This window comes from Ictalurus punctatus, chromosome 16 (genome assembly GCF_001660625.3).
Source record: "Ictalurus punctatus breed USDA103 chromosome 16, Coco_2.0, whole genome shotgun sequence".
Taxonomy (NCBI): Eukaryota; Metazoa; Chordata; class Actinopteri; order Siluriformes; family Ictaluridae; genus Ictalurus; species Ictalurus punctatus.
In genome coordinates this window covers 287,501-300,000 of record NC_030431.2, presented here as the reverse complement: position 1 = coordinate 300,000, position 12,500 = coordinate 287,501, and the positions used below count along the sequence as shown (strand labels likewise).

The window sequence follows — 12,500 nt, the reverse complement described above, 5'->3', positions numbered from 1 at the left end:
TTTAAAGCATCATCTTTTAAAACGTTTTTTTACCTCTTAAAGAACCCTGTTTAGAAGGTGTGTAATAAATATTTTTTTCATTTCTTCGGACATATCGTCACCTCAGTCTCCACAAAGAACAGCCCCGATGGTGTAAGTGTTCTGGGTTTTATTTCAGTAAAAGAGAAGAATGGTATCATACAACATCGAGGGCCTGATTAAAAATTGTGAGGCGTCATTCATTACTAAATTAACAATTGTAATCATCGGCAGCTGCGGTACAAGAGATATTACATACCTGGGGAAAGGCATAAAAGTAATCGAATGGTTGATTTAAAGTGCATGAACATATTGGGATATTGGGATATAAGACATGGTCTCAGCACAAATGTATTATGTGGCTGAGAAAACTCATTTGGAAAATTGCATTATGGGCCAGAGTGCTTGTCTGTGTTTACGTAGGCCCCTTGTGTATAGATACAGTATATAGATACGCTCCCGACACCCCTTCACTCCGCCCCCACCTCAGTCTATAATCAGTATGCGCCCAGCACAGCCAGATAATTCTCCTGTGCTTCAAAAAAAACGTAATGACAAGAAACAGAATAAAAGTTTGTTGCTTTTTATAAATGGCAAAATGAACACAGCAGTTTCTATGATGAAACTGGACGCCAAATTATCAATGTTGGTCCTGGACAGGTATGAAAACGCAAGCTTTGAATGGTTTGATGTCTGATTTAAAGTATTGGGATATAGACAGACATGTTTATTTACTCGCTCAGTTACGTTGAGATGGGAGAAGCTGGACACTGTGGGCGTGGCACTGAAGACTCTCAGACACAGCTCAGCAGCCTTAGGGGATAACATCTATGTCCATGGAGGAATTCTGGATGGAACACCTACAGATGACCTTATGATGTTCAACACAGGTCAGCAACATGTTGATAGATGGGATTCAGATCAGATGTACGGTCTAGTTCTAGGCCATACAGTAGTATATGAATTACAGAGTAATTGCAGAATCTGCTTTTTTAAAAGCCAACAGGTTTGTTCAAATAATATGTTTTACCAAGGACTAAACACTTCGATATTATACATCTTTTAGTGTCAATGATTTGGACACCGATCAAAACAAGCGGGACTCCACCATCTGCAAGGTAATGTCTTAATGTTTAACGTTAGGGTTAGTGTTGATTAAAAATGGATACGAAACTGTACTTTTCCTTGTCACTGGGGTGGCACTATCAAGCGTTCACATATTGTACCTTTAGTATGTTTTACATAGAAAGGTGCATGTAATGAATCTGTAAAGGTGCAATGATCAGTTTTTTTTTATATCTTACTCGAACAAATAAACTGGAAAAATATGTAGAACATGATTTTTTTTTTTTAAAGATTGTTTAAGCCATGGTTTAAAAAAAAAAACGAGACGTATGTGTATTATGACCCAGAGTGCTTGTTGGTGTTTACGTTGGCACCTTGTTAGATACTACAAGCCCCAGCACCCCTTCTCTCCACCCCAGTCTCAGTTTATAATTAGTACGAGTCAAATTTTGCATGGTTCATCGCGTAGCTTTGAAATGTTAACTTCGCTGATCCCGGAGCTTAAAAGCACAAAACGTCGTTCCAAAGTATGGCGAAGGCATTCGTGATCATTCTCATAAAAAGATATGAGCCAAATTTTGCTCATATGTTCATATCAGCTTTCAAGCAGTCGAACTGTCAAGTGCTCCGGGTTACTGATCGGAAAGTCGGGGGTTCAGGCCCCGGGGTTCAAGTTCTGGCTTACTGATCGGTTACTGAAGGTCGGGGGTTCAAGCCCCAGCACTGCCAAGATCTTGGTTACTGATTGGAAGGTCGGCTCAAGCTCAGACATTGCCAAGCTGCTGCTGTTGTAACCCTCAGATACAGATATCATAGCTGACCCCAATTTCCTGGCATGCTGGGGTACATGAAGTGAAGAATTTCACTGTGATGTAATGTATATGTGACCAATAAAGACTCATTATCATTATCATGATATCACGCATATGCAATCCAAGCGACTTGTTTTTTTTTATGCGAGTGAATGCTTGGTACAGCATGTGCAGGCTGTTGCCATGGTGCATTGGTAGCAGGGATCATTTTCTTCAGCGACCTCATTTGAAAACGGAGCCGTTTATTTTTCATCAGGCTTTTTTGTGTCTGGATTTGGCTCGGGGGGTAGTCCCCGCTTTCAGGCTCTCCTGCTGCATTCATGCAAGTCTGATACGAGTGTTTCTCTTCTAGATATAACCACACGTGCGCTGTAGTCAATGAGCAGATCTTCCTGTTTGGGGGCTGTGAAGCAGATGGATCCTACTACAAAGACATTCATGTCCTGAATATTGGTAAATTGCTCTATTTTGTGAAGGTAATTCAGTACGCGGTATGTTTCGAAAGGCTGAATCCGGCACCAGGAGCTATTTTTATTTTCCCACATGAAACAGTCTAATAAACCGTCTGCTTCTTCATCTGGAGCTCTCTGTACTTGTGACTCATCTTCTACTGCTTTTGAAGCTCCACATAGATGCCTTAGAGCAGGCGTGTCAAACTCGTATTTGGTTTTAAGAATTCTTAATTGCGTTAATTTATCAGCATTTATCTGAAAAGTGCATTCTCATTGCCTAAACAAACAGTACTGTGCCTACAAAACAGATGAACAAATTCACCTTCATATTGTTTAAATATATAGAGTTGTGCTCATAAATGTACATACCCCTTGCAGAAGCTGCAAAATGTTAATAATAATGTAATAGTAATAATAAGAAGGGAACTTTTAACGAGCTAGTCCTGGCCAACAGGTTCTTATGTTCGACATAAGATACTGCTGCTGTAATCATAAACAATAAACTGTCCTGTTCTCAGTAAACTCATCCCAGGACTCTTCTTCACAATACAGTCATACCGAATATCCTTTCAACACACGGCCAATGTGAGAAAATCTGAGCAGAAAATCTCTCTCCTTTCTTAGCGACCCTGACGTGGCAGAGAAGTGAGGTAAAGGGCGAGTCGCCGCTCTCCTGCGCTGGTCAGACCTTCACAGCTCACCATGACAAGGTCAGCAATACAATCTAAGGCATCCAATCATGTAAAAGGTCTGCCTTTCTTTGCCCCGGTTATGGAAGCCATGTATTGATTGGTGAAATGCACGCTGTTTGTCTATCACAGGATATTTATTTGTTTGGAGGAATGATCCAAAGCCCAGATGGAAACATTTCATCGACCAATGAAATGCACAAGCTGAGCCTGGGTGAATGCAGATACACTCTTAATTCATTTATGGAAGAAAAATCAATAAATCACACCCATCGAAAAACATATAAGCGTATATGTGATCAAATACAATGTGAAAAGCATGTGGAGGAATAAAAACACATGCACAATGTGAAACATGAACGTAATCATTCACCAATCAATGTGATTATTCATACAGTATGAGAAGTTCGTGTAAGAGTTCCAATGTTCAAAATAACACAATGAACTCCGTTCTGTTTTTATCAGCAAAGATGAAATGGAAGGTACCTCTATACGTGGGGATTCCTCCGGCTAGACGTCACGGCCATGCAGCCTTTATTATTCACAGTCACGTACGTGTTTGTGTGTGTGTTGTGTAAGAAATAAAACAGTTTGAGGTTGTGCTGTTAAAGTAAAATAATACACGACAGGGTGCGATGCAGCCCGACGCTAAGCTGAAATACTCTTACCACCCCAAAGTGGATTATTTTCATATAACAGCACCGTCTAAAGCGTGCAGGTCGGCTTATACCACAGCAAACTGCCAATGATTACAGATATTTCATTTATAAATGAAGGACAGGTCACACTTTTTAACCTTTTATAGATACATATAATGGTATGGAATGTTGGAGAGAGACGTTAGTTCCTGTTATCACTTACATTTTACAACGGATATTAAAAAGTCTACACACCCCTGATAAAATGGCAGGCTTTTGTGACGGAAAAGAAGGACATTCAGATCGGTCGTGTCAGATCTTATATATATATATATATATATATATATATATATATATATATATATATAAATAATATATATGTATAAATATAATATTAAGTATATAAATTGAAAAGTGAAAAAACAATCAGAAAGGTTTATAGAGGGGCAAAAGAAAAAGAAAAAACGTACAATAACCTGGTTGCAGAAGTTTGCACACCCCTAAAATAATACTTTATTGAAGCACCTTTTAAATGTTATTACACCACTATCAGCATGGCACATCTGGACCTGGAAATATGCTCCCACTCTTTTTTGCAAAAGCATTACAGATCCATCAGATTGTAAAGGCATCTCCTGTGCTCAGCCTGCTTCACGTCATCTCACAGGTTTTTAGTCGGATTCAGGTCTGGGTTCGAGCTAGGCCATTCAAAAACTTTGATCTTGTCTTGGTGAAGCCGTTCCTTTGTTGATGTTGATGTGTGCTTCGGTTCATTGTCGTGCTGAAAGGTCAAATTCCTTTACATCATCAGCTTACTAGCAGACACCTGAAGGTTTTGCACCAAAATCAACGGGTATTTGTAGATATTAATGCTTTCCTCCACCTTTATACAACCCGCAGTTCTGGCTGAAGAAAAGCAGCTGTAAAGCATGATGCTGCCACCACCGTGCTTCACCATGGGTACGGTGTTCTTTTAGTGATGTGCTGCTTTTGGATTTATGGAATTATTATTCCTTTTGGAAGTTGTCTCATCAGACCATAACACTTGTCTTGTCCTTTTGTACATTTTAGAGGGACGTCGTGTTCTTGGTGATGTCACTGTGGTTCTCCATTTTCTCCGCTTGTTGTTGACGGCCTTCATCCCCAATTATAAAAGGGTGTGCACATTTACGCAACAAGGTTATTGTAACTTTTTGTATTTTCCTGTATTTATGTTACCGTGAAATCACAAACTCCTCTATCCTGAAGACTTTTCCCATGGGAGAAACCTTACTGACGGTTAGAAAGTGCTGACACTGGAGACTCCTTCCATAAACGTCCAATACATGTCTCCTAGGGTTAGTAACCCATAAAGCATCACAATCTTACTTTGTTTAAACAATTTGACCTTGTTAAATAAACCACTTTTTAATCCATTTATTACTAAACTACTCTGATCGAGCTGTTACTATAGAAACAATCACGTATTAAAACAAGTGCATTAATATATTAATGATAATATAAGAATTCAGCAATGCTGTGGTATAATACAGAATATTATAATCCAGTAGTTTTCAGCTCACTTCTTCCTGGCCTCTAGATCTTAACAATACTAAACAATGTCCATAGTTGGCTTACCGTATACTGTATGTATGATTGTTTTAGATCTATGTGTTTGGAGGCAGAAATGAAGAACAGGAATTCAATGACTTGAAGATAATGAGATTAATCAACCCTTCGGAGAGACAGCCCGGTAAAACAGTTATGCATTTGCGATGTTCAAAGATGGACAAAGAAATCAAAATAAACAGCTTACAGTTGATCTGTATTTGTTATAGTCATGAAGGAGATTCTGTCTGAATTTGGGCTTCAGGGTGTGAGTAACAGGTGGGTGTCTCCACGTTCGGACCACACCGTTAAGGTCTGAGCGTAGTCACATTAAAATGAAAGCACTTTAATAGAACGTCATTCGCTGAAACTCTACCTTTCCATGCAAAAGTTTCATTCTCAGTTTCATGTGACACATTTTCTGTTATGTAAATCAACTGCACGTGTTTAATCCGTTCAGCTTTGTGCCAACGAAGGTTCCCAACGTGAGGTATGAGCTGAGTGAGACGCCGTTAACCCTGAGGATCGAGAGAACCGAGTCAGCACAGGTGACAAGCGCGTGAGACAGATTTTCTCAAACCTGTAATAAATTTCCAGATGATTCCTAAACAAAATTTATTTATCACACGGTACAATGTTTGACAGCGTGAGCTTCAAATTAGCTCGAAATAAAAGTATTTGAGCTCATAGTGCTTTTCTCTTGACTTTATTACATATGTGACCTTGAACTAATCCAAAAGTAATCAGATGACATGACTTTCATATTGTGAGACTTGGATTATGTTTCTGATGACATTTTTTATGAAATCATTTGTAACTGTAACGGAATACATTTTTAACATAACCCTCCCAACCCTGCTCACTGCCATTTTAAAAAAATAAATAAAATTGCAGAACCTAATTAAGTCAACCAGCATTACAGAGATAGAGGAAAGCATTACAACCTAAACCCCATCCTCTCTTTTTGTCACATTAACCTTGTGAAGAACTTTTGGCCTCGACATTACTGAGCTAGCTAGGTTTCCTTTATCCACTGACTGTCTGCACCAGTTACCCAGCATTAACACTCACCGAATACATGAAGAAACACGGCTCTAACCCATCCTCCTAATGCTAATTACTACAGCTTGCCTTGTTCAAAACACCTGCTAACTGTAGTTAACGTTAACCCGCGCTCTGTATTACATCATAGTGAACAGCTGTAACGCTACATTATCATTAACTCTCAGAAAGGGAATGGTCTAACATCTAATCATTGGTCTAATAAATGGTCTAATCATTTAGCTGTATGCTAAAATAATGTTATCATCTCAGGTGAGCGTCTATGTCAGCATCACTCATTCCTACTGTGATTGGTGACAACATCCAGCTAGCTAACCCTAACTCTGAGCCTCAGTTAAGATGCAGACCCAGAGAATTATCAAACAGTCCGCTCTGAGTTGATTTGACCCGAGGAGCTGGGCTGATGTGTCAGGGTGGGGGAGGGGTGCACAGATTCACCTGTCAGGGTTACACAAAACTAGCCAAGACTGAGAAAATAACCCAATTAAATGACCCAAAAGGCTCAACCCAGCATTTTCTAGAGTGTAGCAATAACATTATTGAACAGAACAGAACTGTCTGAATGAATCAGCGATTATTTCAGCACAGATCTTAGCAAGAACCGAAATCAGAAAATGAGCCTTTTACCTGTTGTGGAATCTTCTTCAGCAAAATAAAAACTTCTGAGTCTCGAGAGTTTTGATGGCAAAAAGAGATTAAACTTTTATTACCATAATAACAAGAGCCGAGTCAGTTTGCAAAGCAACTGCCGGACTCCATCTTGATACACTAGTTTATATACTTTCATAACAAAGACGCTCTACAGCTCAGTAGAGCTGAGTGTAATTTGATGAGTATAAAGGAAGTCTTTTATCAAACTAACACACGCACATGTCCTTGAACATTGGTGCATCTTCTCTAACACAGGTGGCCTTATCGGTACGTGCACTTCTACAGTTTAAACAAAGGACCACTCATAAAGCTTGGCAATAATAGTGCATACATGCTAAGGAGTAATAAATTCCAAGCTATCAAAATGATACAGGCTCAATTGTATTCACAAAGATACAAACTAAGCGTGAGAAATGTGTGCTCAGTGATTCCTCACAAGCTGGAGATACATCAATTTGTCCTAGTTTCACCTTCATGAATATTCACTTGTTATTTTCTGATTAATAAAATATTCCATGCACTATTACAACATAATCATGTTAAAATGCTGATTTAACCTTAAGTCACTCTTTCTTCATGATTGGAATACATTTCAAAGCCATCATTAGGCTTTGATGGATAAAAGCCGTTCTTATCACTCTGATTATTTTAACTTTTGATTGGACCTGACGGATTACATTATAATCATATTTAAATCATAATCTGATCAAAGAAATTCTTCTATACACCTCAGATGATAATACAGATTCTGATGTGGACGATGCTGGTAATCAACAGTGAGAACTCATTTCCCACTTATAATTCTTTAAAAATTGTCGATAATATTATTGGGTTGTTCTTTTTTAAGGATAAATGTAAAAGTAGGCAGGCATTTCCCTTTTATAACCGATAATATTAAATCAGGGACTTCTGGAAAAGAAAGAAAAGCCTGCTATGAAGATCATATAAAGTGTCTATAAAGACACTCATGATTTTAGTGGTTTGCCTCGCACCTCCGGGGCTTGGGGTTCGATTCCCGCCTCTGAACTGTGTGCAGGAGTTTGCATGTTCTCCCCGTGCTTCGGGGGTTTCCTCCTTGTACTCAACGCAGTCCAAAGACATGCGATGTAGGCTGATTGCAATCTCTAAATTGTCCATAGTGTGTTACTGGGTGTGGAAGTGTGTGTGATTGTGCCCTGTGATGGGTTGGTTGATATCCCCCGCCTTGTGCCTCGAGCTCCCTGAGATAGGCTCCAGGTTCCCCGTGACCCTGTGTAGGATAAGAAAATGGATGGATGGAACTCAAAAGCAAATTAAACCAATAAATATGACTTGTTTAGTTTAGACGGTCTAGGTCATGGGTGTCCGATCTTATCCGGCGTTGGTGCTGGTTTTCATTCGAACCAAGCCGAATCCACACCTGAGTCTATCGAAAGCCAAGCTCAACAGGTGGATTCAGGTGTGGCTCTTGCTTGATTGGAATGAAAACCTGCACCCTTTTGCGATAAGATTGGACACCCCTGGTCTAAGCGTTGGTGTATTTTATTCTGACTAAAGGAAATATTTCAGTTCAGGAGGAAAAAATGCTTTTTTCAAAACTATATAGAGATTATAGTGTGAAGTGAAGTGACTTCCCAAGCTGCCACACATATCAGCTCATCACTTTGCCACTATATGCTTCTCTGCAATAATGATGCCACACATTTTATTTGTATTCTGTGACCAAACTGAATGGGTGTTTTGATGAATCACATCGTTTACATGTCATGTTTTAACACATCCGACAATATGCTAATTTAATTACGAGATGATTCGTCCATGTCACGCAGGATTCAGTCAATGTCTTTGTTCTGTCCAGCCCACAGCTTATCAAGATTTCGTCACAGTTCGAGGTGAAGCAATGACCCTGATCCATCAAGCTTTTGCCATTTTAGACAAGCAGTTCCGAAAATTAGACAGGTACTAACACATACAAATGCACTCGGTGAAAGCCTCAGACAGGAACACTGAATGAGACGTTAAATGGATTAGTGATGTTTAAGAAATGTTAAAAGCTTCATCTGTGTGCCAGACCTAGCAGAGGATTAATATATACGTCCCCTTGCAACAGACTGTGGAAATAAATCGACTTTTTTTTTTCCAGTGAAAAGTGTGATCTTTCAGAAGCAGTGCAAGCGCTGCGTTGTGAGAGACAGGCCATCGATGAATATCACCAGAAACAGAGCCAGGTGTGTCACATTTATTTGTGGTTCTGTTATGGATTTATTAGCACAAGATACAAAGCTGAGTTCAGACGATTGAGCCGAGTACCTGAGGAAAATGGCCTCAAGTAGATCGACCTGTCGTTTTCTAAAACTGATGTGTGTCGCTTGATGCCTGTCGAAACAGTGAGCATTTTTATGGTTGTGGGTTGACAGGAACTTCAGGAAATGCTAGAGAGGCACAGACTTCAGAATGAGGCTTGGCTACGAGCTCGGGCCGAAGAGAACGACAAGGAGAGGAAGGAGCTGTGCAAACTCAGGGTGTGTGACCACAAACAGTTACTAACCGCACACCAAAGTCCATCTAACATTTATATATATGAATGACTAGGAAGTAATAAGAAGTAAAGCTACATGTAATAATTTACATTCTCTACTCAAACAGCTACACTACTTTATTCTCAGCAAACATCTTTAAAATATATATATATATTATTTTTTTTCTTCTTCTTGTATTTTAAATGCTAGCTATCATACTTATTTTTTCTATCTTTTTGTTTTGACCAAATTTAAGTGTATGAAGGTGGGGTCATATGGGGTGGGACTTTGGGACTGTTTTGCATCTTTTAGTCCAGGGACATTTTAAACGATTAATAACACCATGAAGAAAAAAGGATATTTTAGCACAGAACCTGGTTGCCTCTGCCATATGGTTACGACCTGGCTATAGATGGATTTACACAGTAATCAGTCCCCACAAGATTTCATAGAAGGTTGTTTTTTTGTGATTGTTGCGGCTAAAAATACTTGATTTCACTGCGGCTTTTTTCCATATTTGCGATGCAACTTGTCGAGGTTTTTGTGCTTTTTTTTTTTTTTTGCAGAAATCTACTTGAATTGCATAAAACTCTTTTGCGCTGTCTTTCCCAGTGATGTTTGTTGGTAAATATGACCTTTTAGGTGTACTCGTGTTCAACGCACATGAATTGAAGAGGGCTTTGGCTGAATGCGCATTGTGATGACATCACATGACACATCTTGGCCCAAATCTGTGGAAAATCTGCTGTAATTTTGAGAAATCGCAAACTCTTCTGAATATTGCAGAGTTTGCTTGATTTTATGTTCATTTCTGCCATCGCAAAATTGTGAAATCCTGAAGGGACTGAGTAATGTCCCCAAACATAAATCTAAATAAACACAGAAATCAATCTGGGGCACATTAGCATTGAAAAATTCAAGGTCTGAGTTTGATTCCTGTTGAAATGTGCGGTACGAATCGAAGAGAACAGTGCACATGACACATTTGAGGATATAAAGTAGAAATGTTCCAGTGTGTCCAACCCTGTTAGACATCACATGAAGATACATGCTGCTTTTCTTCTCTCCAGGGGAGGTGTCACTAAATATTAATAATATATATATATATAAACAAAGCACCAAGGCACCAAGAAAGATGGCCCTAATAGTAAATGAATACAGTCCAGATGACATAATCTGAAGGGATTACCCTTCACCATCAATCACCTTACAAGGGAAACATACATTTGCATCATACCAGTCCAGCTCAATATGGAGACAGAACAATAATGCAAATTCGGCCATCAATTCTGTGCAGGAGGAAGTGCTCCATGAGCAGGAGAAGCTGAAAGAAGAGCAGTGCAACATCCAAAAACGCAGCGAGCGCCTCCTGTCCATTATGCAGCAGTTCAAAGGCATGTGAAGACACTGTCTCTATGGCAACTGGAAGGAGGGGAGAGGGGGCCGAGTTTTTTTTTTGTTTTCCATCGCACTTCTTCAATGTCAAAGTGTGCGCGCTCACGGGCCGCTCAGTCTGCATGGACCATTGCAGAAATGCATACGTGGAGAGTATATTTACATAATTACCATTTAGCTTCTGTTCTACTGAGAGACAGATAGCATTATGTAACTAATAAAAAGCTAATTTGACTATATAAGCAAGAACAATGCACAGACATTTATAAATGAGACCCAGAAGGAACGATTACCAGTAAATGGAGAAATTTGAATTGATTTTGTTGAATAAAAATTGGTTTAATCTTACATACATGTACAAAGCTATTGTCTTTACTTTGTTTTTGTCCTTATTGGAAGAAGCATAGATAAAACACTGATTTTAAATAATGCAACAAAGACATATGACATGCAACTATTAATCTGATGCGATCATATCTGAACTTTAGGTAATTCAATGATTAAGCCTGGATTATTGTATGAAATATAATAAAAGCTTAGGCATTCCTACCAGTGAGCTCAACCTTTCTGTTTTGGCCAGACGTCTGATCATTATGCAAGGTCTATTCTGCTACCAGTATAATAATTGTCTTAAAATGTCTTTGGGTTAATTAACAGTTAAAAAGCTCATTCTTTGTCACCAGTTGTATTCGCATTTTCACACTGAAAGCATAATACATGTTACACTATGTATTAAACATGGGTATAGGAATCAGTGGTGTTTTTAGGGTTTTTATACATGGGGTGCGAAAGGGGTGGTGCCACACAATCATGTATAAAAAAAAGTTGCATTTGTGGAATATCTCAGTTGTTCCTTAATGCCGAATGGATCTGCTCAAAATAACTATAACAGGCCTGAATAAACCTACATCCATCCATCCATCCATTCATCCATCCATCCATCCATCCATTCATTCATCCATTCATTCATCCATTCATTCATTCATTCATCCATTCATTCATCCATTCATCCATCCATCTATCCATTCATGCATCCATTCATTCATTCATCCATTCATCCATCCATCTATCCATTCATGCATCCATTCATCCATCCATCCATCCATCCACCATCCATCCATTCATTCATTCATCCACCCATCCATCCATTCATTCATGCATCTATCCATTTCCATAAACCAGTTTTATGCTTGTGAGGGTCATGGTAGAGCTGGGGGCCTATCATGGGAATGCTGGGCATGAAATGCATCTTACACACTCATTCACACCCAGGGTCAGTCAGTACTGGCTTTTTCAAATCCAAAGGAAATCCATGTAAACTCATGGAAAATGCACGGAACTCCACGGAGACAGTAATGTGACTGCATATTCGTAATTGCCCCCAGAGTCAGAGTTGTGGTGGCAATTCTGTTGTGTTGTGAGTTATTTCAAGGGTGGCATACCACCCCGGATCGGAATATACCCCCCTTCCTGACTGAAAACACGTCCTCACAGTTTTACCAGAGAAATCATCTCTATTCGGTACTTGAGTACACACACTTGAGTCATGAATGTTATTTTTGTTAACATGTTTATGGGTTATTGTTGAATATTGGCAAAACCATACGCCATTTTTAACCCCGTTACTGTCGCA

At 39.2% G+C, this 12,500-nt stretch overlaps 1 protein-coding gene across 3 annotated transcripts in view; it reads left to right on the top strand.

Moving 5' to 3' along the window:
* The window catches only part of zmp:0000001301 (uncharacterized), a 14,883-nt gene extending 3,668 nt beyond the window's left edge, over positions 1-11,215 (top strand). For 2 of the 3 annotated variants that reach the window (XM_017489721.3, XM_017489717.3), the window contains 13 exons: positions 762-908; positions 1,085-1,136; positions 2,248-2,348; positions 2,972-3,057; positions 3,169-3,250; positions 3,502-3,587; positions 5,319-5,406; positions 5,492-5,540; positions 5,722-5,809; positions 8,812-8,912; positions 9,097-9,181; positions 9,371-9,475; positions 10,770-11,215. In XM_017489721.3, coding sequence (XP_017345210.1) covers positions 762-908; positions 1,085-1,136; positions 2,248-2,348; positions 2,972-3,057; positions 3,169-3,250; positions 3,502-3,587; positions 5,319-5,406; positions 5,492-5,540; positions 5,722-5,809; positions 8,812-8,912; positions 9,097-9,181; positions 9,371-9,475; positions 10,770-10,874 — 1,175 coding nt within the window. In that variant the 3' untranslated portion in view covers positions 10,875-11,215. Of the gene's footprint in view, positions 1-761; positions 909-1,084; positions 1,137-2,247; positions 2,349-2,971; positions 3,058-3,168; positions 3,251-3,501; positions 3,588-5,318; positions 5,407-5,491; positions 5,541-5,721; positions 5,821-8,811; positions 8,913-9,096; positions 9,182-9,370; positions 9,476-10,769 lie in introns of those variants that run through there. The other variant, XR_001815086.3, reaches the window with a different exon arrangement.
* Positions 11,216-12,500: the final 1,285 nt, after the last annotated feature.